This window comes from Schistocerca nitens, chromosome 1 (genome assembly GCF_023898315.1).
Source record: "Schistocerca nitens isolate TAMUIC-IGC-003100 chromosome 1, iqSchNite1.1, whole genome shotgun sequence".
Taxonomy (NCBI): Eukaryota; Metazoa; Arthropoda; class Insecta; order Orthoptera; family Acrididae; genus Schistocerca; species Schistocerca nitens.
In genome coordinates, this window is record NC_064614.1 from 953,866,085 (window position 1) to 953,892,502 (window position 26,418).

General features: G+C 40.2%; 1 protein-coding gene across 2 annotated transcripts in view; it reads right to left on the reverse strand.

Annotated features, from left to right (window-relative positions):
• The window catches only part of LOC126194701 (probable elastin-binding protein EbpS), a 96,781-nt gene that overhangs the window by 33,925 nt on the left and 36,438 nt on the right, over window positions 1-26,418 (reverse strand). The window contains exons 3-5 of one of the 2 annotated variants that reach the window (XM_049932941.1): window positions 25,324-25,518; window positions 23,008-23,183; window positions 866-1,038 (exon numbers count right to left, since the gene is read on the reverse strand). In XM_049932941.1, the coding sequence (XP_049788898.1) occupies window positions 866-1,038; window positions 23,008-23,183; window positions 25,324-25,518 (544 nt within the window). Of the gene's footprint in view, window positions 1-865; window positions 1,042-23,007; window positions 23,184-25,323; window positions 25,519-26,418 lie in introns of both variants that reach the window. The other variant, XM_049932931.1, reaches the window with a different exon arrangement.

Sequence of the window (26,418 nt, forward strand, 5' to 3'; positions counted from 1 at the left end):
CCCATCTCATGTAGAGCTGGTCATGTTTCCCAAGGTAAATCTGAAGAAGTGGAGAAAATATCTGGTTAAGAAAGAAAGTGAAGAAGGACCAGGTTGAAAAAGGACACAGGACAAAATAGGGAGACTGAAAATACAACCCTAACATCAAATGTCGTGAAAGAAAAAAAGCTTAATAATGAAGAACATCTTGAAAGTGAAAAAGGCTGTGCATGAAAAAACAAATACTAAAAAATAAGCAGAATACCATAGAGTGACCAGGGAGAGATTAAGAATGGAACAAAGACACAGGAGGACTGAAGGAGTGAGTGGAGGAGGGTGGAGTAGAGAGACAGCAAGGAGTGAGACTAGCAATTGTTTTATCTTTGTGCATTGCATGTGAGTAAACCACAATTGAGTGAGAAAATCATTTCTATGCAGTGCCAAAAGTGCGCCCCAAGCTTACACAACAATAACTCGAATTTTAAGATCTTTTAAGAACATTAATGCTCTAGCACTTTAACTCAAGGGTATCTTGATTTTCAAATGCAGGCCTCCTTAAACAATTAAAATTTGAAATAAAATACAAGCATATAACCAATTACTGATGGCATAGCAAATCAACAGCAACTCAAATCTCTCTCCAAAACTAACATGAAGTATTGAATCCATGAAACAATTTTATCATAACAGCAATGATATGTCTTAATGAACAATCTATTCTCCCTCCATAACTTTAGCTCTGATATGTATTTACATGCTATTATCTATTCTTCAGTTTCTTAAAAATATTTATTTCTAGCTTTTTTCATGTTCACTTCTGTAACAGTTTCCTCCTCCTTTGATTATGATGATAATATACAACACTCCTATTTGCAATAATTGTTACCTGTTGTCTGGTACAGGCCTCTCTTTCTTTTTCTCTTCTCGCTGTTTTAATTTATCATCTTCTCTTCTCTTGCTACTCGGTGGTCCCTGAGGCAATGGTGACCATTCTTTCTCCTTCACATCCTTCCCACTTTTATTGTCTTCATTATCTTCAGTTTCATGACTGCGTAACACCTGCTTGTAAAATCATTGCCAATAACATAAACAATACTTGATGTCAAAGATAACTGTATTTAATACAATAAAGTGTTTCTTAAGAGAAATCACAATGGGATGTCCTTACTGCAACTGATGTCATAGTACTACGAAGTTGATGTTAAACACTCATAATATACCTCCTTTTGTACTAATGTGATATGCAGGAGCAATCATTGCATAGCTAAACTCTGGTAGCAGATTTTTTAACAACTATAATCAACCAATCCAAATGGTTCTGACAAATGTTCAACAAATTTAATTTTAATGTAAACTTTCAATGCAGTTTCCTTCTTTGAGACCTAAATATTAAACTATGAATTGATCAAAAATAATAAATGAAAGTATATGGTGCAGATCTATTTGTCGAGCAATAGGTTGTTACTGCCCAATCCTTTAATTTGCTCTGAGTGCCATGTGTATGGTCAACCACCTGAGACCTAGTTGCCCTTGTGACCTGTGTATCTCCGTGTGCTGAATATTTCTGGAGCACTACATAAGGCAAATGATGGTACCCCTTTGGAAAATGGCAGCAAGGGATGGGAAAGGACACCAGGTGCATTCAGTATGTATGCCTGGGGGCCTCATTCAAAATGTTGGAGAGGCTATTCCGACAGCCATTGGGGGAACAGGGTACAACCAGCTGTAGTTTGTGACACACATTGGAACAACTATGCCTGTCACCTGGGCTCTCAGGTCACACTTTGGTCATTTCAGTGACTGGCAGAGAATATTGAGATGACCAGCCATGTGCATGGCGTTCCCATGAAACTCAAAATTTGCAGCATTGTCCCCAGAGCGGACTGAGGCCCTTTGGTTCTGATTCAAGTGGAAGGAACCAGTGATTTCAAAGGTACTGTGATAAGTTAGACGGCAATTTCTTGGATGTGTGCCAGAGGGTTGTCAGCTATGTGGTCCCCCTAAATGGCTCTGTTGTGCACTAAACATCAGATGCTGCTACTCAGGTAACTGACTATGTCTTGGTTGCACACAAGGGGTTTTTAGATTATACAACTATCCATCCAATCCAGATAATAATAACTGTACCAAACCCAGAAGTATCAACAAAAGAAATGCCTCCCACAGGTGTGAGTATTAAAATCCTAATGATTAACAAAGTATTTGCAACAAAGTGCCTGAGTTCGAAGTGCTCCTGAGAAGCAGTGAAGCTCACATAATACCGAGTACAGAAAGCTGGTTGAAACCTGAAATTGATAGCAGCGAGATTTTAGTGGAAAATTTGGGTGTTTATCAAAAGGATAGGCAACTGGGAAATGGAGGTGGTGTATCTGTCGCAGAAGGGAAACTAAAATCTGCTGAGATAGAAATTGCTGCTGCATGTGAGACTGTTTGGGAAAGACTCAGTATCATGGATGGGCATAAAGAGATAACTGGATCCTTCTACCACTCACCAGACTCACTTCATGATGTAACCAAAAACTTCAGAGAAAATCTCAGTTCACTTGTAGATAAGTTCCCCAACATTACTACAGTCTCCAGTGAAGGTTTTACGTTTCCAACAATTAATTGGGAAAATTACAGTTTTGTTAGTGGTGTGCGTGATAAGACATCAAGTGAAACATTATTAAATGCCTTCTCTGGAAACTACCTAGAACAGATAGTTCGGAACCCCACTCATGATGGAAATATATTGGATCTAATGGCAACAAATATACCTCAACTCTTTGTGGATGTCCACATCAAAATTGGTATTAAGTGACTATGATGCTGTTGTGGCAACAATAATTACCAAAGTACAAAGGATAACTAAAACAAGCAGATATATATATAAAATAGAGGGAAACATTCCACGTGGGAAAAATATATCTAAAAACAAAGATGATGTGACTTACCAAACGAAAGCGCTGGCAGGTTGATAGACACACAAACAAACACAAACATACAAACAAAATTCAAGCTTTCGCAACAAACTGTTGCCTCATCAGGAAAGAGGAAAGGAGAGGGAAAGACGAAAGGATGTGGGTATTAAGGGAGAGGGTAAGGAGTCATTCCAATCCCGGGAGCGGAAAGACTTACCTTAGGGGGAAAAAAGGACAGGTATACACTCACGAACATGCACACATATCCATCCGCACATACACAGACACAAACAGACATTATCACTTAAAGTTATCATCTCTGGCTGTAACCCTTCTTTCCATCAGTCCCAATACCAGTTCCAAACTGAACAATCCATTGCCATCACCCACCTAATCCTTCACCTACACATCAACTCAGCCAATGAACACACCCGTCAACTCCTATCCTTAATAAAAGTCCTCAATCTTTCCTCTCCCACATCCACACTGGCTGTTCAGAGCATCCTCCTACAGGCCAACCGCAAATTAGAACAGCATGCCACCCTCCACCTCAAAAAACTATCCAATCTCCTGGTTTCCCACCTCCGGAAAGGCAACTCACTCACCCTTCACAACCTTCCCAGCAAACCTCAACCTCCTCTCATTGCACACAGACCCAGTCTCTCCCATCTACTCAATCTCCCACTTCCAGCTACACTCCCCCCAAAACATCAAAATTCCGATCAACACAATCTGGAACCACAACACCCTAATTCAGTAGTTAACCTTTCCTCAAAACCTCTCTCTCAATCCGAAACCTTTGACCTATCCAAAGGCCTCACCTTCAGCCCCACTCCCAGATTCAACCAATCAGCCCTCGTCAAAGATTTACTGTCCTACACTCGTACCCTCTGCTGGAAATATCACTTTGCCACGAAGAAAAATGATCCTAATCCAACTCCTAATGATCCAACTCTCCAAGACACTATCCAAATCGAACCCTGCCTGGAACAGTTCCGTCATCCGTCACAGAGGGACCCACCTCCTCTTGCTCAAAATCACCCTCTCCAAACCTTCCAGGAATTTCTGACTTCCAGACTTGCCTCTCAATCCTTCTTAAAAAACCTTAATCCTACTCCCAACATCACCACTGCTGAAGCCCAGGCTATCCAGGATCTGAAGGCTGACCGATCCATCGTCCTTCTTCTGGCGGACAAGGGTTCCACGACCGTGGTACTTGATCATCGGGAATATGTGGCTGAGGGACTGTGTCAGCTTTCAGACAACACTACATACAAAGTTTGCCAAGGTAATCCCATTCCTGATGTCCAGGCGGAGCTTCAAGGGATCCTCAGAACCTTAGGCCCCCTACAAAACCTTTCAACTGACTCCATCAACCTCCTGACCCCACCAACACCCCGCACCCCTACCTTCTACCTTCTTCCTAAAATTCACAAACCCAATCATCCCGGCCGCCCCATTGTAGCTGGTTACCAAGCCCCAAAAGAACGTATCTCTGCCTACGTAGATCAACACCTTCAACCCATTACATGCAGTCACCATCCTTCATCAAAGACACCAACCACTTTCTCGAACGCCTGGAATCCTTACCCAGTCTGTTACCCCGGAAACCATCCTTGTAACCATTGATGCCACTTCCTTATACACAAATATTCCGCACGTCCAGGGCCTCGCTGCGATGGAGCACTTGCTTTCACGCCGATCACCTGCCACCCTACCTAAAACCTCTTTCCTCATTACCTTAGCCAGGTTCATCCTGACCCACAACTTGTTCACTTTCGAAGGCCAGACATACCAACAATTAAAGGGATCAGCCATGGGTACCAAGATGGCCCCCCTCGTACGCCAACCTATTCATGGGTCGCTTAGAGGAAGCCTTCTTGGTTACCCAGGCCTGCCAACCCAAAGCTTGGTACAGATTTATTGATGACATCTTCATGATCTGGACTCACAGTGAAGAACAACTCCAGAATTTCCTCTCCAACCTCAACTCCTTTGGTTCCATCAGATTCACCTGGTCCTATTCCAAATCCCACGCCACTTTCCTTGACGTTGACCTCCATCTGTCCAATGGCCAGCTTCACACGTCCGTCCACATCAAACCCACCAACAAGCAACAGTACCTCCATTATGACAGCTGCCACGCACTCCACATCAAACCGTCCCTTCCCTACAGTCTAGGTCTTCGTGGCAAACGAATCTGCTCCAGTCCGGAATCCCTAAACCATTACACCAACAACCTGAAAACAGCTTTCGCATCCCGCAACTACCCTTCCGACCTGGTACAGAAGCCGATAACCAAAGCCACTTCCTCATCCCCTCAAACCCAGAACCTCCCACAGAAGAACCACAAAAGTGCCCCACTTGTGACAGGATACTTTCCGGGACTGGATCAGACACTGAATGTGGCTCTCCAGCAGGGATACGACTTCCTCAAATCCTGCCCTGAAATGAGACCCATCCTTCATGAAATCCTCCCCACTTCACCAAGAGTGTCTTTCCGCCGTCCACCTAACCTTCGTAACCTCTTAGTTCATCCCTATGAAATCCCTAAACCACCTTCCCTACCCTCTGGCTCACACCCTTGTAACCGCCCCCGGTGTAAAACCTGTCCCATGCACCCTCCCACCACCACCTACTCCAGTCCTGTAACCCGGAACGTGTACACGATCAAAGGCAGAGCCACGTGTGAAAGCACCCACGTGATTTACCAACTGACCTGCCTACACTGTGAAGTTTTCTATGTGGGAATGACCAGCAACAAACCGTCCATTCGCATGAATGGACACAAGCAGACAGTGTTTGTTGGTAATGAGGATCACCCTGAGGCTAAACATGCCTTGGTGCACGGCCAGCACATCTTGGCACAGTGTTACACCATCTGGGTTATCTGGATACTTCCCACTAACACCAACCTGTCAGAACTCCGGAGATGGGAACTTGCCATTCAGTATATCCTCTCTTCTCGTTGTCCGCCAGGCCTCAATTTCCGCTAATTTCAATTTGCCGCCGCTCATACCTCACCTGTCCTTCAACAACATCTTTGCCTCCGTAAAAGAAAATGTCTGCTTGTGTTTGTGTATGTGCGGATGGATATGTGTGTGCGTGTGAGCGCGCGCACATGATTCCACATGGGAAAAATATATCTAAAAACAGATGATGTGACTTACCGAACGAAAGTGCTGGCAGGTCGATAGACACACAAACAAACACAAACATACACATGAAATTCAAGCTTTCGCAACAAATTGTTGCCTCATCAGGAAAGAGGAAAGGAGAGGGAAAGACGAAAGGATGTGGGTATTAAGGGAGAGGGTAAGGAGTCATTCCAATCCCAGGAGCGGAAAGACTTACCTTAGGGGGAAAAAAGGGGTATACACTCGCACATTTCGAAATCTTTCCTGTCATCTTATTTTCTCTTTCTGTTTTTGCAAGTAGTTTCTCATTGTATTCACCTTCTCCTCTTTACTGAATCTACCATACAATTTTATCCCGCCTATATATACTCAATAATACGTAACCCACTTCCAAACCATAACCAAATGAATTTTTTTTTTCCGCTTTTAACAATACTGCTGCTACAAAGTCCACCGTTTCCAGTTCACAAACAGTTCCTTTCAGCTATTACTTGCCGCCACTCATATTTCACCTGTCTTTCAACAACATCTTTGCCTCTGTACTTCCGCCTCGACTGACATCTCTGCCCAAACTCTTTGCCTTTACAAATGTCTGCTTGTGTCTGTGTATCTGCGGATGGATATGTGTGTGTGTGCGAGTGTATACCCCTTTTTTCCCCCTGAGGTAAGTCTTTCCGCTCCCGGGATTGGAATGACTCCTTACCCTCTCCCTTAAAACCCACATCCTTTCGTCTTTCCCTCTCTTTCCCTCTTTCCTGATGAGGCAACAGTTAGTTGCGAAAGCCTGAATTTCATGTGTATGTTTGTGTTTGTTTGTGTGTCTATCGACCTGCCAGCACTTTCGTTCGGTAAGTCACATCATCTGTGTTTTTATGATGTGACTTACCAAACGAAAGTGCTGGCAGGTCAATAGATACACACACAAACACATACATACACACAAAATTCAAGCTTTCATAACCAATGATTGCTTCGTCAGGAAAGAGGCAAGGAGAGGGAAAGATGAAAGGATGTGGGTTTTAAGGGTGAGGGTAAGGAGTCATTCCAATCCCGGGAGCGGAAAGACTTACCTTAGGGGGATAAAAGGACGGGTATACACTCGCAAACACAAACATATCCATCCGCACATACACAGACACAAGCAGACATTTGTAAAGGCAAAGAGTTTGGGCAGAGATGTCAGTCGAGGCGGAAGTACAGAGGCAAAGTTGTTGTTGAAAGACAGGTGAGGTATGAGCGGCAGCAACTTGAAATTAGCGGAGGTTGAGGCCTGGCAGATAACGAGAAGTGAGGATATACTGAATGGCAAGTTCCCATCTCTGGAGTTCTGACAGGTTGGTGTTAGTGGGAAGTATCCAGATAACCTGGACGGTGTAACACTGTGCCAAGATGTGCTGGCCGTGCACCAAGGCATGTTTAGCCACAGGGTGATCCTCATTACCAACAAACACTGTCTGCCAGTGTCCATTCATGCGAATGGACAGTTTGTTGCTGGTCATTCCCACATAGAAAGCTTCACAGTGTAGGCAGGTCAGTTGGTAGATCACGTGGGTGCTTTCACATGTGGCTCTGCCTTTGATCGTGTACATGTTCCGGGTTACAGGACTGGAGTAGGTGGTGGTGGGAGGGTGCATTGGACATGTATTACACCGGGGGCGGTTACAAGGGTAGGAGCCAGAGGGTAAGGAAGGTGGTTTGGGGATTTCATTGGGATGAACTAAGAGGTTACGAAGGTTAGGTGGATGGCGGAAAGACACTCTTGGTGAAGTGGGGAGGATTTCATGAAGGATGGGTCTCATTTCAGGGCAGGATTTGAGGAAGTCGTATCCCTGCTGGAGAGCCACATTCAGTGTCTGATCCAGTCCCAGAAAGTATCCTGTCACAAGTGGGGCAATTTTGTGGTTCTTATGTGGGAGGTTCTGTGTTTGAGGGGATGAGGAAGTGGCTCTGGTTATTTGCTTCTGCACCAGGTAGGGAGGGTAGTTGCGGGATGCGAAAGCTGTTGTCAGGTTGTTGGTGTAATGCTTCAGGGATTCCGGACTGGAGCAGATTCGTTTGCCACGAAGACCTAGACTGTAGGGAAGGGACGGTTTGATGTGGAGTGCGTGGCAGCTGTCATAATGGAGGTACTGTTGCTTGTTGGTGGGTTTGATGTGGACGGACGTGTGAAGCTGGCCATTGGACAGATGGAGGTCAACGTCAAGGAAAGTGGCGTGGGATTTGGAATAGGACCAGGTGAATCTGATGGAACCAAAGGAGTTGAGGTTGGAGAGGAAATTCTGGAGTTGTTCTTCACTGTGAGTCCAGATCATGAAGATGTCATCAATAAATCTGTACCAAGCTTTGGGTTGGCAGGCCTGGGTAACCAAGAAGGCTTCCTCTAAGCAACCCATGAATAGGTTGGCGTACGAGGGGGGCCATCCTGGTACCCATGGCTGTTCCCTTTAATTGTTGGTATGTCTGGCCTTCGAAAGTGAACAAGTTGTGGGTCAGGATGAACCTGGCTAAGGTAATGAGGAAAGAGGTTTTAGGTAGGGTGGCAGGTGATCGGCGTGAAAGGAAGTGCTCCATCGCAGCAAGGCCCTGGACTTGCGGAATATTTGTGTATAAGGAAGTGGCATCAATGGTTACAAGGATGGTTTCCGGGGGTAGCAGACTGGGTAAGGATTCCAGGCGTTCGAGAAAGTGGTTGGTGTCTTTGATGAAGGATGGTGACTGCATGTAATGGGTTGAAGGTGTTGATCTACATAGGCAGAGATACGTTCTGTGGGGGCTTGGTAACCAGCTACAATGGGGTGGCTGGGATGATTGGGTTTGTGAATTTTAGGAAGAAGGTAGAAGGTAGGGGTGCGGGGTGTTGGTGGGGTCAGGAGGTTGATGGAGTCAGGTGAAAGGTTTTGTAGGGGGCCTAAGGTTCTGAGGATCCCTTGAAGCTCCGCCTGGACATCAGGAATGGGATTACCTTGGCAAACTTTGTATGTGGTGTTGTCTGAAAGCTGACGCAGTCCCTCAGCCACATACTCCCGACGATCAAGTACCACGGTCGTGGAACCTTTGTCCACCGGAAGAATGACGATGGATCGGTCAGCCTTCAGATCACGGATAGCTTGGGCTTCAGCAGTGGTGATGTTGGGAGTAGGATTAAGTTTTTTTAAGAAGGATTGAGAGGCAAGGCTGGAAGTCAGAAATTCCTGGAAGGTTTGGAGAGGGTGATTTTGAGGAAGGGGAGGTGGGTCCCTCTGTGACGGAGGACGGAACTGTTCCAGGCAGGGTTCGATTTGGATAGTGTCTTGGGGAGTTGGATCATTAGGAGAAGGATTAGGATAATTTCTCTTTGTGGCAAAGTGATATTTCCAGCAGAGAGCCCTTCAGTATATCCTCTCTTCTCGTTATCCGCCAGGTCTCAACCTCCGCTAATTTCAAGTTGCCGCCGCTCATACCTCACCTGTCTTTCAACAACATCTTTGCCTCTGTACTTCCGCCTCGACTGACATCTCTGCCCAAACTCATTGCCTTTACAAATGTCTGCTTGTGTCTGTGTATGTGCGGATGGATGTGTGTGTGTGTGTGTGTGTGTGTGTGTGTGTGTGTGTATATATATACCTGTCCTTTTTTCCCCCTAAGGTAAGTCTTTCCGCTCCCGGGATTGGAATGACTCCTTACCCTCTCCCTTAAAGCCCACATCCTTTCATCTTTCCCTCTCCTTCCCTCTTTCCTGACGAAGCAATCATTGGTTGCGAAAGCTTGAATTTTGTGTGTATGTATGTGTTTGTGTGTGTATCTATCGACCTGCCAGCGCTTTCGTATGGTAAGTCACATCATCTTTGTTTTTAGATATATTTTTCCCGCGTGGAATGTTTCCCTCTATATATATATATATATATATATATATATATATATATATATATTTCTTCATCAGGAAAGAGGGAAGGAGAGGGAAAGATGAAAGGATGCGAGTTTTAAGGGAGAGGGTAAGGAGTCATTCCAATCCCGGGAGCGGAAAGACTTTATACACACACACACACACACACACACACACACACACAGCAAGTTAGATGAAAAATCGGTTATGTCATATCTCAGTGAGAAACTTGGAACTTTCATCACAGGGCAGGAACTTTTAGAGGAACTATGGCACAAGTTTAAAAGAACAGCTGACCAGTGCTGGATAGATACGTATCCAGTAGAACAGTTCATAATTTGAGGGGACGCTCTAAGGTATACAGTCACTGTAAACAAGCTTCCAAAGAAACGGGAACTACTGAATAATAGGTGTACAACAAAGCAAAGGGCTATAATAGAGATATGCTGAATAAAACAGGTTTTGCTGTCAAGAGAACAATGTATGATGACCTCAATGACTACCACAGCAGAATATTGTCAAATGAGCTTCCACAAAACCCAAAGAAATTCTGGCTGTATGTAAAGGCTGTTAGTGGCACCTAAGTTAGTGTCCAGTTGCTAGCAAATCAGACAGGAACTGATACTGAGGGTAGCAAAGCAAAAGCTGAAATGTTTAACTCCATTTGCAAATGTTCCTTTACAAAGGAAAATTGAGGACTATTGCCCCAATTTAATCCCTGTACCACTGAAAAGATGAGTGCAATAAGTATCAGTGTCAGTGATGTTGAGAAACAGCTGAAATTGTTAAAATTGAACAAAGCTCCAGGGTCCAATGAAATCCCTATGAGATTCTATACTGAATTTGCGACTGAGTTAGTCCCTCTTCTAACTATAATCTGTAATATATCCCTCTAAATAAAGCCATACCCACTTCTTGGGAAAAATCACAGGTCACACCTGCCCACAAGAAGGGTAGTAGCAGTGATCCTTAAAACTACAATCCAATATCCTCAAGATTGATTTGTTGTAGAATCTTAGAACAAATTCTGTGCTCAAACATAATGAGGTATCCTGAACAGAATGACCTCCTCAACGCCAAGCGGCATGGATTCTGTAAATATTGGTCATGTTAAACTCAACTCACACTTTTCTCACATGATGTAGTGAAAGCTTTGAACCAAGGCAATCAGGTAGATGCAACCGATCTCATTTCTAAAACCATCTGACTCAGTGCCCCACCTACATTTATTGTCAAAAGTATGATCATATAGTGTATAAAGTGAAATTTGTGACTGGACTGAAGACTTTTTGGTTGGGAGGGCACAGCATGTTACCTTGGATGGAAAATCACTGTCCAGTGTAGAAGTAACTTCAGCTGTGCTCCAGGAAAGTGTGTTGGGATCCTTATTGTTCACATTGTATATTAATGATTTTGCAGAAAATATTAATGGTAACTCAGACTTTTTGCACATGATGCAGTTACCTATAATGAAGTGCAGTCTGAAAGAAGTTGCATAAATATTCAGTCAGATCTTGATAAGATTTCAAAGTGGCGCAGAAACTGGCAACTTGTTTTAAGTGTTCAGAAATGTAAAATTGTGCACTTCACAAAATGAAAAAGAATAGTATCCTCTGACTGTAAATCAATGAGTCACTGCTGGAATTGGCCAACTCATACAAGTACCTGGGTGTAACGCTCTGTATGGGTATGAAATGGAATTACCACACAGACTCACTTGTGAGGTAAAGCAGGTGGTAGACTTCTGTTTATTGGTAGAATACTTGGGAAGTGCAGTCAGTTTACAAAGGAGATTGCTTACAAATCACTCGTGTGACCAGTTCAAGAATATTGTTCAAGAGCCTGTACCAAATACGACTAACAGGAAATACTGAACGTATACAGAGAGAGGCTGCAAAAATGGTCAAAGGTTTGTCTGACCCATGGGAGAGTGTCACAGAGATGCTGAAAAACCTGAACTGTCTAACTCCTGAAGATAGACGTAAACTATCCCGAGAAAGTCTGTTGACAAAGTTTCACAAACTGGCTTTACATGGCAACTCTAAGAGTATACTAAAATCTGCTATGTGTTGCTTACATAAGGATTGTGGGGATAAGATTAGAATAATTACTGCATGCACAGAATTCAAACAATCATTCTTCCCGCACTTCATACATGAATAGAAGTGGTGGTGTTTATATGATTTCCCTGTCTATAAAGAGGTGGTGTTAAGCTTCCTTAGGTTGCCTTTGTTTAGTCTAAAACATCATATTAAATCACGTATGGATAAATGAAGTATTCCAATCATTTGTTAGATACAGTAGCGTTTATAGTGGATCACATTAATAATTTTTCCAGTTTATTTCTGCAGAATGAGTATCACACAAACTGAACAATAGCTTCATATACAATGTGTTATTTATACTATAGAAAATGGATTACTTACTCATTGGAGGAGGACAATTTACATGGCGCACATATTATAGGTAGGCAAACAGTGCAGCTACAATAAATTAAATTCTGGATATGCAGCTATACAAATCGTAACTCTTCCACCAATATTTTGTTCACAAAACAAGGACTGCATTTCATACATAGTCCAAATGAAAGCCATTATCACAGTTTTTAAATGTTCCACTAATTGAATCTCAAGCACTTCCTTGACCGGTGAGTCCCAAAATGACAATGTGGAAGCTAAAATCAACATGTTACTGTAGAGGAAAGAGTAACCCACATCTATACAATGCTCTACCAGTGCTGACTTGTTCGTTTGTACAACACAGGTGATTAATGGATATCTCATGTTGACTGGCCAATGAATGAAGTGACACAAATTTGTAAAGGAATCTGCATCTGTTTTTTGATGCAACAAGATATCTTTACAACTTGTTGTTGTTGTTGTTGTTGTTGTTGTTAGTGGTGGTGGTTTTAAGCCTGAAGACTGATTTGATGCAGCTCTCCATCCTAGTATTTCACATGCCAGTCTCTACATCCCTGCATAATTACATCAGTAACATGCATTTGAACCTGCTTACTACATTTCAGCATGGGTCTCCCTCCCCTAATATTTACCTCCCACACTACCTATCATCATCACATTGAAGATTCCTTGGTGCCTGAGGATTTATTTATTTATTTATTCCATGTGATCTGATGGTACACAGTGTGTTTCAGATGTCGGAAAAATCTGTTAATTATTGTTAACATATATTAACATAAAGTATCCTAATGTATTATATTGCAACAATTGGTTAAGTTTACTTCACTCCATTGCTTAGTGTTTTCAGTTTAACGTAAATAGCAAGATTACTGTTCTAGGTATTCATTTATAGAGTAAAAACAGTGCCACAACAAATACGACTTCAGGGCTTTGCTAAATTTTATGTTGTCTTCGATGGACTTAATACTAGTGGGAAGATTGTTGAACAGTTGGAGGGCCATGTGGAAAGCTCCCTTTTTACAGAGTTGAGTGTTTGTACGTAAAACATAGATTTGAGTTGTTCCTGGTGTTATGTTTATGTGCCCTATCAATGATTCTTTTAATCATGCTGTGCCATAAATTTTTTTTTTACCCAACCGAATTTGAAACTTCTTCATTATTTATTTGATTTGCCACCTATCCTCAAGCATTATTCTATAGCACCACATTTCAAACTCTTCTATTTTCTCCTTGTCCAAACTGTTTATTGTCCATGTTTCCCTTCCCTACAAGGCTACAACGCAGACAAATACATTCACAAAATACTTCCTAATATTTAAATTTATATTCAATGTCAACAGATTTCTCTTTTTCAAAAATCCTTTTCTTGCTACTGCCAGTCTGTATTTTACATCCTCTCTACTCTGGGCATCATCAGTTAGTTTGCTGCCCAAATAGCAAAAATCATCGATGAGATGCTATCCAAAATTTTCGCGACTGGTGCTTCCATCTGTTGAAAATCTTACCTTTGAACTTATAGTCACCATCACCCACTAAGTAGTTCCCATCCGCTTGTACACACTGGTCCCAGCACTTCTGCCACTGATCAAATGTTTTCTGGAAGTCCTGTTCTTTGAGGGTGTTTATCACCACCAGCGATGCTTCTGGAATCCTCTCTAGAATGTCGAACTGATGGACTTTCAACTTGAGTTTCAGTTTTGGGAATAGCGCGAAGTCGCAAGGTGCCAAATCTGGTGAGTACAGTGGGTGGGGTACAACCGCCATGTTGTTTTTTGCCAAAAAGGTCCTGGTGAGCAAGGATGTGTGCCAGGGCACGTTGTCGTGATGCAGCAGTTCCCTTGACGCCAAAGTTCGGGCCGTCATCACCACACGTTTTCACAGAGCCGTCACAGTAGTACGCGGAATTCACTGTTTGGTTGGGTGGGACGAATTTTTTGTGCACACCTGCCTTGGTATCAAAGAAAACGATGATCATGCTCTTCACTTTCCTCTTCACCTGTCTCGCGTTTTTGGGTCTTGGAGAGCCAGGGATCTTCTACTGGGACGATTGGTGCTTTGTCCCCCCAAACACTTGTTGAATCATTGCAAGGGTCTCCGTAGCACTTTTCCCGTGATTCGCACAGAATTTGATCTGCCCACGCTGTTCTGTTCGCGGATCCATCGTAAAATCACCACACATCAAACACAGAGTATTATGGAAATCACTGTGGACACGCAATACGTCCTCCCAGCTGAATGCCACTCTGCACACTGACTCTTCAGATATGCAGCTCTTGCCACCTAGCGGTGCAAAAATCTACTATTCCTACTTTCCAGATGGCAGCACCAGTCCCAAAAATTTTGGATTCCATCTCATATTATTTTTAGTATCATTTCCTACTCTGATGTCCTCAGCATCACCTGATCTACGTTACATTACCTCTGTTTTACTTTTGTTCAGATTCATCTTACAAGACACTGCACTTTTCGTTTCACTTATCTTCCAGGATTTTTGCTACAGTAACAATTTCACTGACAAAAACCTCAAAGTTATTATTTATTCTCCCAGAATTTCAATTCCCACTCCAAATCTCTTCTTGGTTGGCTACATAGCTTTATCAATGTACATGGTGAATAACATCAGGGATAGGCTACTTCTCTGTCCCCTTCCCTTTCAAGTCCTTTCACTCTTGTAACTGCAATCTCTGTGTTTTATCCCTGCTACCTACAGAATTGCGAAGACTGTAGTCAACATTCCCAAAAGCTTTATCTAAATCTACAAATGTAATAAATGTACCTCTGCCTTTCTTTAACCTATTTTCTAACATTAATCATAGAGTCAGAAATACATATTGTGTCCTAGATTTTCCTGGAACCCAAACTGATCTTCTTTGATGTCGGGCTCTACCAGTTTTTTCATTCTTTCCTAACTAATTCATTTTAGTATTTTGCAACTAAGGCTGGCTCCTCCCAAAGGATCTCAATAATGTTGAGGGAATGTTGTTTACTCCAACTTAGGTTTTTCAGAATTCTGTCATTACTTTTCACATTATTATATCTCCCATCTCACCTTCCTTTACTTCCAGTTTCCTTATGAAAATGTTGTCTTTCAGTTCATTTTCCTTGTTTAGCCCTTCTGTTTATTCCTTCCATCATTAATTTATATGCTTAGTCCTGCTTTTCATCTGAGCTCATGATATTCATACAGTCACTTCTCTAATTTTTCTATGGTTGGCATCCATTTTTTCCGTATTCAAACATGTTTGTACAGCCTTGAATTTGTCCTCTAGGTGTTCCTCCTTAGCTGATTTTCACTTTCTGTCAGTCTCATTTTTTGATGTCTGTACTCCCTTTTGCCAACTTTCCCCAGTTAAATTCTATATCTTGTGTGCTGTTAGAGGATTTAATCTGGGGTCAAATGTCTGCTCTTTTTGTCCTCTATTGCCTTCACTATTTGATCTCTAAAAGCTACTCATTTGTTTTGCACTGTATCCCTTCCTGCAGTCACAGTCAATCATTGTCTAACACTCCCTTTGAAACTCTCAACAACTTCTGTTTCTTTCAACTTATCCAGGTCTCATCTCCTTAATTTCTTACCTTTCCACTGCTTCTCAGTTTCAAACGGCAGTTCATAATCAATAAATTATGGCCAGAGAAGACAAAATCATCCCCTAGAAATGCTTTGCTGTTTAAAATCTGTTTTTGAAATCTCTGTTCAACTATTAAGTAATGTATATGAAACCTTTTGGTATCACCATGTCACGTCCACATATATTACGAGGGTGTGCAGAAAAGTAATCCAATTTTTTATCCTGTTGTCCATACTATTTGAGGTATTAGATGTCAACTTTCCCACTTTGCTGATGCAAGTTGCAACTCTCTGCTGCTAGAGGGGTCTGAACTGTAGCATGCAACATGACAATGTATAGCGTAACTATGCTGGTGTGTGAGAAACAGGGTGCTTCGTCAACACATGGAGCACCCTCTCCTTCAGCATGACAATGCCAGACCACACTTGAGTGCTGCAACATCTGTAACAATTTAACACCTTGGGTTCACTGGCATTAATCATCTTCCATACAGTCATGACTTGGTCCAATCCAATTTCCATTTGTTTTCCCATCGCCAGGGTGACTGTGTTGAGAAATAAATGATGTAAAGAATAAAGATGTAGATTGTTAATTAAGTTTGTTTTATTTAAAAAGCTTTAACAGTTTACACATAAAAAAATTGGAGATGTTACTTCAATATGCCCTTGTATCTTCTTTCATGGTTGTTTAACAAAGTATTAGCAACAATTAAATTAAGCTGTGCAAAATTCTATCTGCAGGTTCCCCTTCATTCCTTTCCCTCAGCCCATGTATTCATACCATTTTTCCTTGTTACTTTTCCTACTATGAAATTCCAGGCCCCCCATTACAACATCAGTTTAAAAAAATTGATTCTCTTGCATCACACAGCCTCATTCATCAGCTTCATTAGGTTGTAAACTGCCTATCGCTTCATAATTACTGTGATATTTCATGATTAAGTACGCTACTCTGCAAAATTTGAAAAGTTTGAAATGAGAAATAAGGGGCGCTATGAGTTTGCATTTGGTGCATGTTGGGTCACACAAAAGTCATACCAAACGCAATAAACATATTGAATTATTCTTTACACTTGATATGAGAACTATATCTATCTCCGATCTTGAGAAAATTGATTGTATGCTGTGCATTTACTTCCACTCACATGCAGAAACCATAGAGTCAAAATGAAATATTCGTAACATGCCTCATACCTCATAAATGGGTCAAGATATTAAATGAGTTTTGGCAAATGACATCAGGCAAACAGAGAATATTTTGCCATATAGTTAACATGCAAAACTTTCTTATCTACTGTGATGTGTGAAGGAGGGAAGGAAGATTACAGTTTAACATCCTCTCAACATCGTGGTTATTAGAGACAGAGCACGAGCTCATATTATGAAAGGATGGGAAAAGAAATTAGTCACACTCTTTTCAAAGGGACCATCCCAGCATTTGCCTGGAGTGATTTATGGAACACCTAGGTCTGAGTGGTCAGATAGGGATTTGAACCATCATCGACCCACTGAAAGTCCAGTGTGCTAGTCATGACACCACTTTACCCAGTAGCAATATATGAGAAATTCCAGATCTTTTTCATTGAAGTAATGAAATCATTTTAAGGGCCATTGATAGCTGGTAAAATAAGAATTGGTATGGGTTAGCAACAACATAAGTGAAGAAATTACAAGTTTATTTTTATACTGAGGATGAGTTATTCATTTGCTACTGAGCACATTTCTCCACTAGTGTTTGTTTGATTTATAGACTGTTTCAGGACTTTGTTACAGCTGCAATTGCATTAGCATGTTAGAGAAGTGAAACCTTGTAAACATCACTGTGTTTTGGCTAATGAAATGATTCTACATGGAAACAAGAAAAGGAAAACAATGTTTAAAAGTAAGGTGAAAATAAACTGCAGCTACCATTGCAATTTCTGTGTAATCCTTTAACACAATGTGTTTTTAATAATAAACAGTTGACTTGTTAAATTACTGATCATACTAACATAACCTGTTAATATGATTGTTTGCACACTTGCTAGTTGTATCTTACAAGTTCTGCTTGTGAATAACCTTCAGCTGCTGAACCGCACCTCCCCTACCACACAGCAACTGCCCACAGTGGAGCCCCCCCCCACTACTACTGTCCCCTCCAATACCACACAATCTGCAGTTGAGGCCAATTTATTTAATGCATACCTTAACCCTAACAGCTTTGCACATATTTGCTTTAGTTTGGAAAAACATATACTCAGGTGGCCAGAGATTCTACACACTTTGTTAATTCCCACTATGTCCAACATCAATCCACTAGCTTCCCTTTTAAATTCACTAACCTACCTAACTGATAAAAGAATCTAGCTGGACACTTTTTTTACCTTCAGAATATTTTACTCAAGAGGATGCCATGATCGTGAAGCCATTTGCTAGAGCTCCATGCCACAGGAAAAGTAGTAGCTTTTGTTTCCCCTTGCCTTCAGCCACTCACAGTACCAGCACAGCAAGGCCATGTTGCGTAATGTTAAAGGTCAGATCAGTCAATCACCCAGCCATTTCTCCTGCAACTACTGAAATGGCAACCAGCCACTTTTTACAGTGCTATTTATTTATTCAAACAGTGCTGTTACTGATTTTGAACCGATAGGATCATCTTCAGATGTCTAATTCACATTTTGCATTAGATTTCGTGTTTTGTTTCCCCATCTGATGAATCTTCCTTGGGGTGGTGATGCCCTACAACCAAAAAAAGATGTGCGACAGCATCTTTTTAATTGCAGTTGTGCCTCATGACGATTTTAAGTGTTGTAAACAAATTATTATTATTAAATGGAAGTTGTTTTGGTTACTTACAATGAAGAATCCATGCCATTACATTCCAGTGCAGGTTGCTTATCATCTTGCAGCATCAAAAACTGTATAATACACAAAAAAGTGCATTATACAGTTTTCGATGCTGCAAGATAATAAACAACCTGCACTGGAACGTAATGGGATGGAGTCTTCATTGTAAGTAACCAAAACATCTTGTCTGCTTGTGTCTGTGTATGTGCGGATGGATATGTGTGTGTGTGCGAGTGTATACCTGTCCTTTTTTCCGCCTAAGGTAAGTCTTTCCGCTCCCGGGATTGGAATGACTCCTTACCCTCTCCCTTAAAACACACATCCTTTCTTCTTTCCCTCTCCTTCCCTCTTTTCTGACGAAGCAACCGTTGATTGCGAAAGCTAGAATTTTGTGTGTATGTATGTGTCTGTTTGTGTTTCTATCGATCTGCCAGTGCTTTCGTATGGTAAGTCACATCATCTTTGTTTTTAAATATATTTTTCCCGCGTGGAATGTTTCCCTATTATATTCAGAATCTATATTTATAATTTTTGTTTAGCTAACTCATTATACACAGTGCCACACATTTTATGAACACCACACATAAAATTGAATTTACTACATATGAAATGCCTGGAATGTTTTTTGGTCAGTGTAAAACTTTTCAGCTGCAGGGAAGTTTTAAAGTAAAATATTTTAAGTATTCTAATACTTTTATATCACTGTAGGTATATTTCATCCTTCTTCGTTTATAAAATGGGCCAAGTTAAAAACTTATTTTGATGTTAATTTTCTTTTTGTTTTACAAAAAAATTGTTTAGTATTTCTTGTTGGTGAAATGAAATATGGTCACAAAGCAGAGCAAACACATAGTAGCAAATTGTAAGTTATTCATGCATGTGTGGTTTCTTGGTACACTGCTGAGAGAACTGTGTTTGTGCCCAGTAACATACCTCTCACGGAGTTTTCATTTAAAATAACATTTCTAAAGACCTTAGTAAACCATAGGTACTTAAAATCATTAAAGCCCTTTCCTTTCCAACAACCAGCTACTCTAGGGAACAAATTTCTAAAAGTTATCTTGCCAAAGAATGATGAAAATAGCTATTGGTATTTCTTTGCCCTGTGAAAGCATAAGCATGAGCATTGAGAACACACAGAAGCACAACATGGAAAAGAAATGTTACATCATTTTGTGAACAGTCAATCTAACCTCCATAGCATGTCGAAGCAGCCACCTACCTCAATACTCAAATCGCAATCTATAAAAACATTACAGTCTATTGATCTTTTTATCAATATTTCTGTCAGTCTTATCCATCCTAACAATTTCTGTGGAATAAAAGACAACACTATACCTCTCTTTTGTCAAACCACTTTATGGAATGCATCATATTAGTTGACATCAGATCTCTTGTAGTTTTGGCATATTGCATCTATTCTCATGAACAGTGCCACATGTGATTGTGAAGCTAGTGGGCCACATCTGAGTTTGAATACTACTTGTCAATAAAGAGCATGTCCAGGTCAAAATAGGTCTAAATGTTGCAATTATTTCATTACTTTTTCCCAAACTGTAGAACTGCATTTCCATTGTTGTGACTGCATATACAACGAAATCTAAGAAATTAAGTCTTAAGGCCAAATATCATAAACATAAACCTCTTTTATTTGCATGGAATAAATTAATGAAATCTAGCTGACCTTTGAACAATATACTTTCATCGCTGCAGAGTTTTGATGTGTTGAAAACTACTGCAGATAGCTCTTCAATCTTTATCAGTGATATTCCAAATTTTGAATACACTATTTTCTCTGGTACTGGCGAAATTATCACTGAAGTGAAACCTTATCTGACTTTATATAAGGTCTTGGGACAAAATTTTGTTGAAAAGTGGAATGTTTGAAAGTATCTCTGCTGATAACCACCAATTTTCAATTTTCCCCACACAAGCCATGGAAGGGAATTGTCTGAAATAAATTCCCTCAGATCATCTGTCGGAAAGATCATTAATAAAAAGAAGCTGCATGAATCATTCTCTAGTTAACACATGCATTCTAACAGTAACCATCACACACATGCATAAATAGGTGTAAATAAGTTATTTTTCTCAATTAAGCCTGATGGTATAAACTTCTCTTTTCAACATTATTTCAATACCACTTCTAGGCTCTCGAGATTCTGAATAACAATCAGCTAAATCTCTCGTAGAAAGGGCATATTGGTGTGTGGTATACTGATGTAAAAGGCTCAGGATTGGTACTCTGAGATTCTGTAGAACTGTCATTAAGTTCATCTTATTGTTTCCTACACAGACTTTCCAGGAGTTTATCCTCTGCACAACAATATGTAACTCACTTTAACTATACAGAGACCACAAGATCAAATGTTAGTATACACTCCAATTAAGCAGCCCAAACTTTGAACATTTACTGGGGCCACGTGGACGGGGGCGACAAAGACAAGGGAGGAAGGGGGAGTGTTGACAGATATTTGAAGATGCTTGTTAATGTGTTCACAGTACACAGGTACCAGTACAGCAGCATGTCTTAACGAATGATATGGCACACCTAAATGCATATATACCATCAAAAATACTACAGCACATATGAAATAGTGTATATGTCACATGTGACACACCATAACATTCAAAGGTTTAATAATTTGCTCTTTATTCATAAAAATTACGATGAAGAAGCTATTAAGAACACATTATCCTGACATATTCCATTCAAAAACAATCAGTGAAAACACTGCAAGGAATTACTCATGACAGAGTTCCAATTATTTAGTCATCATTTGCATTTTGTCCAAGTATATGGTACCCACCTATAGACAAGCTTGCTAAGTTGAAATTCAGTTCGGATTGTAAAACTTGGTGTCCACTCACACGTGGAACAGTAGCAAAACTGAATTATACGTGAAAGCTACTTCCCATCGCTGTCTTCACTCACATTTGATATGCTCAGTATAGTACGCATCAATACCTATCTTTCATAATTCTCGCTAATACCATATATTTATTACAAGGTGAGGCAGAGAAAGTACAGGTTTCTCCAATGGGTAGAGCACTGGAAGAAAAAGGGGGCAAGAGTCATTCCTGTCCACCAACCACCACTGTAGACACTGATGTTTTAGCTCAGTAACTATGGCACTGTGACCCACAGAATATTGTGTGTTTAGAGTGTAGCAGTTTTTCCCTGTAAAAATGTGAATCTGGAATGACCGTCTTCAGACAATACTTCAATGCTACCCAGTAAGAGTGGCAGCAAACTGCAACATGCTACTGCAATTGGCAGATTTGCTCCAAAGTACAAAAAATGAGACAGTGTGGAAACTACACTGACTTACATAAAGCAATGAAAATCGAAGCAAGTAGAAGCAGTGAGACTTCTAACTGTAGTGTTATGCATGGAATCACTCTGTGGCTTTATAAATGTCAGGTTGGTTCCTAAAGTAGGTAAAAATGCACTTACAGTGAATTGCACTTCCACGCGTAGTTGAAGGCCACTGAATTACATAAAAGAGTTTTGCTCACCACTTTAAATGGAATAATACCGTACCGATAATTAATGACAAAGCAAATTTTCACATGAATTGTGCAAAGAATAAACAGAATTGCAACCCACAACAGCTGCACCAATGGCGTCTTCACAGCCCCAAGGTGACAATATGACGCAGCAGGTCACAGATTAGGATAATCCCGCAGTATGATTTGAAGAGGTGGCTGTTTTCTTAACAGTTTCATCCACATGCTAAAGATAAGTAACTTTGGCCCAATTTGATGATATGGTATAGACTTTGTGTAAACATGTTTTTTTCTTTTCTTTTTTTCCCCCAATGGAACAGTGCAGCAATATACACAAAGATCACAGAGGATGGAGGCACAGTACACTTTCTCCCAAACGATAATCAACAGATGTGCATGACTCTCACACATACCAGATTAAGTTCATTATTTATACTCAAGAGGTCATCTGAAAGTTAGGATGTATGCAGCACAAGCAAAACCACAACAGTAGGAGACTAAAAAAATGTTATTCTACAGGACCTGGTGGAAGAGCCAGTGCAAATGTTAAGAGTGATCAACAGATAATTTTGCACAATAGTTATGAATTTGTGTCTCTAATGACTGATGATATCTTAATTTTATCTTTTATAAATAACTCTCAGTGTTCCTGTTCAATCTATATGAACATATCTTACTTTCTGTGTATGTATGTCTGTATTTTTTTTTTTTTTTTTTTAATAAACCAAGTGCACATGTTTCAAAACAGCATGTTTCTTCTACCCCCCACTGTGTAAATCTGTTTTAGTTACAAGGAAATACTCACTTTCAAAACTGACTCTCCATCCTTCCGTCGTTTTTTTTCTTCATCCTTAATTCTCTTACGTTCCATTTCCTTCCTGCGCCTTTCTTCTCGTTTCTCATCACGTAACTTCTGCTGCTCTGCTCGCCTCTGTTTAATGTATTCCAGTAGAGGAGTTGTTGTTATTTTAGGTGCTGGCTCTGTTAAGTTTTACTGAAGTTTTACTTCAATACATTAGTTGTACAAAAACCTAATTTTTTGCCCATGCAATATACAAGAACAATGAACATCTATCATATTCGGAAACATATCTGACATCAAAAAGCACATAAAGGTCACCATAATGGCCATGAAGAAAATTATCATTTATTATTGCCCATAAGATGTACCACAAACAGAATTACATTTATCATAAAGACAGAGAAAGAAACAATGAGATGCAAACAACGTAACATTACTAAAAACTTACTTTTGTTTCTACTGGATAACTGAACAGATACATCAGCCATACAAAAAGGAAATACATTACTATAGGTGAGTCGGCATAAGCTGACCCCTGACAATTGCAGTGGACTGGGTGCAGAAGCTTCACATGCCTACCTCTTCTGATAACGTAACGTGATTTTGTAAATATCTCTATGGCAAAGCCTCAGTGTTGTCACAGCTCTGTAAATGACTAGTGTTTATGTCGGCAATCATTAGCGCTTTGCAGTTGAAAGCTGGCAACAGTGTTGCAAACTGTCAGGACTCTTCTTATGCTGTCTTGACTATAGATCAAAGGGCCATTTGAGCCTATCAATACAAGACTTCTGCTTTTACACATGAAATAATGACAACAATATTTATTTTGCTTATATACTTACTGTTTATTTTTAAGATGTAATGGGTCAAAGTAGATGTATAGTATAAGTACGTTCAATATTTACAGACCAAATAAGGGCTGATTCACACTGAAACATTAACATTAATACAGTAGCCGTGTGCTGAGTAAAAGGTATAGTACTCTACTGTGAATTGCCTTTTTGAGCATTCTTGAGAACTTGAGTAACAATTATATTGCAATTTAGTCATTGATTTCATATGTTTCTTCTTTACAATGTAGAGGTCTCATCACTGACTATTTCAGTGTATCTAGTAAAAGATCTGATAAAAAGGATGTGTAACTCAAGTAACTAAGTCCCAAGCTAATGCAGAGTGTACAAATTTGCACTATGCTACATGGTGTCTGACTGAAACCACATGAATCCATATGCCTCAGTGAGCTAATAACTCTCTCAGTTCCCTTGCTATTTCTATACAGTACTTCCATTTCCAGCTGTTGCTACAAAATTGTGTTCTTGTAAGAACTCTACTAAACTCATATTACTAAGCAGAACACAGTGAAAGTATTTTCTCATTGGATACTGTGTAAACTGAGATGAGAAATAAGTTAAGCTGTTATGTCTGTGTTTTGTGAAGCAGTTTTGGCAATGCTTGCCTAGAGGTATGTTGGGGCTACAAGAAGATCTGTCAACATCAGATTTTTAAAAAAAACCATTAGGGAATAGCACACACATTTCATCATCATGAACTGGCTGTAACCCTTCACGTCCCAGTAATAAAATAATATCAGGGCATGAAATATATTTAAAAAGTGATAGTAGGGAACTAGTGGCAGCTTCTGTAGATTGAAAACACAGTCGCTTTGGTGACAACAATTTAAGCTGGACTTTGCCATTAAAATCAACCATAACTCAACCTGAACTATGTATTCCAAGAAATGATGGAGAACAACGAACAAGCTGTGAACAACATTAAATAGTTCATATAACTTATGGGAACACAGCCAGATGATGCCTTTGATAACCACCAGTATTTTGACAGGTGCACATCCAGTCATATCGGATGACACAAATGCAGCAAGGAATGGGTGCACACCTATCAAAATATCAGCAGTTGTCGAAGACGTCACCTGGCTGCATTCACTTAAGTTAACATTATTTCACAATATGTACAAGATTTCAATTTTGACACAAAAAACACATCACATATTGCTTGCTTCTCATAAATTATCTCAAACTATCTTCTCTTTAAGCCAACATCGATGTAGTGTCAAACTACAACTAGTAAAGGAAAGTGTCCTGCCCAGTTCTTATGCTCTCCTTAACATTGTCTGAGGAGAAGGATTCATTTTGATGTGATGATGCCAATGAAAATAAAATCTTGGATGGACAGACAGTAAATGTATTTATACACTTTTGGTACAGAATATCCTCAGTATACACACATTTCTGTGATTTATTCTATCAGCAATAAGGCAGAAAAGTAATTAAATTCTCTTCAAATAAGAGGTTTACTTACTGTCTGGAGGTACAACCACATCAATAGTCTGCTTTGATGAGTTGGCTTCCTTTTTCTCTCTTAGTGTTTCCAAAAATGCAATATATTCAGGATCATCTTTTAATGTACCCGCTTTTAGATCTCTCTTTTTCCCCTGACGTTTTTTGGGTATCCTTTGAAACTGTGCAAACTCAACAACTGCTGGATATTCATTCCCTGAAATAAAGACGACTATATCAAATCAAAATTACTCTTGCGCAGTTTTCTTTGGAAATATTGACTTTTTTAACACAATGGAATGAAAGGAAACAGGAACTCCACAATCAAGCCTCAAGAACATCACAACATCAAACAATTGCAGTGTCATTCTCTGCCCTAACATGACATAAAGCATAGGTATAGAGAGGCATGGGCCTAGCTCAACCCTAGCCATGTCAAAAGGCTTGGATGCACACTGCACTAATCCTCTTACCAAGGAAGAATCCATGTCAGGACCAAGAAATGAAGCCAGATCCTCCAGATGGTAGTCAGACACACTGACCAATCAGTCACGCAGATTAACGATGACATAAATGTTGGTAAAAGTAATTGGTGCTATTTTCTGGGGTATAACAATTGCTTTGATAAACAAGAGTATATCCTTCTACGAAAATCTTAATTTAGTTTGTGTATCCAAAACTAATATTCTGGTTGATCACAACTCTCCAAATAACCATGAGGTGCATGACTGACCATTTTCTCAAGAAACTAACGTATATTAAAAAAATGAGTGTCATGAATAACACATTTTTATCAATGTATCTTGAGGCTACTGGCTATACCTAGGTTGTAAATTTTATTCCAAGCTATTGGAATTGAATTTTTCAATAATTCATCAGCACCATACACTCAATGACATCTGCTTGCTGTCAAACTAAATGTGTGATGAGCAATTGGATTATCACACAGTAGACAAAATGTCTGCACAATCACTTAGGAACTGGTTGCAACAAAAAATCGAAAACTGAAAGGTTTCAAGTTAGTTTCAGTAATGAAACTGATCTTGCCTTAATACAACTGATAAGGAATAGGAAAGTGATTCACAAACATGATTATTCAAGGGATAATTATGAAAAT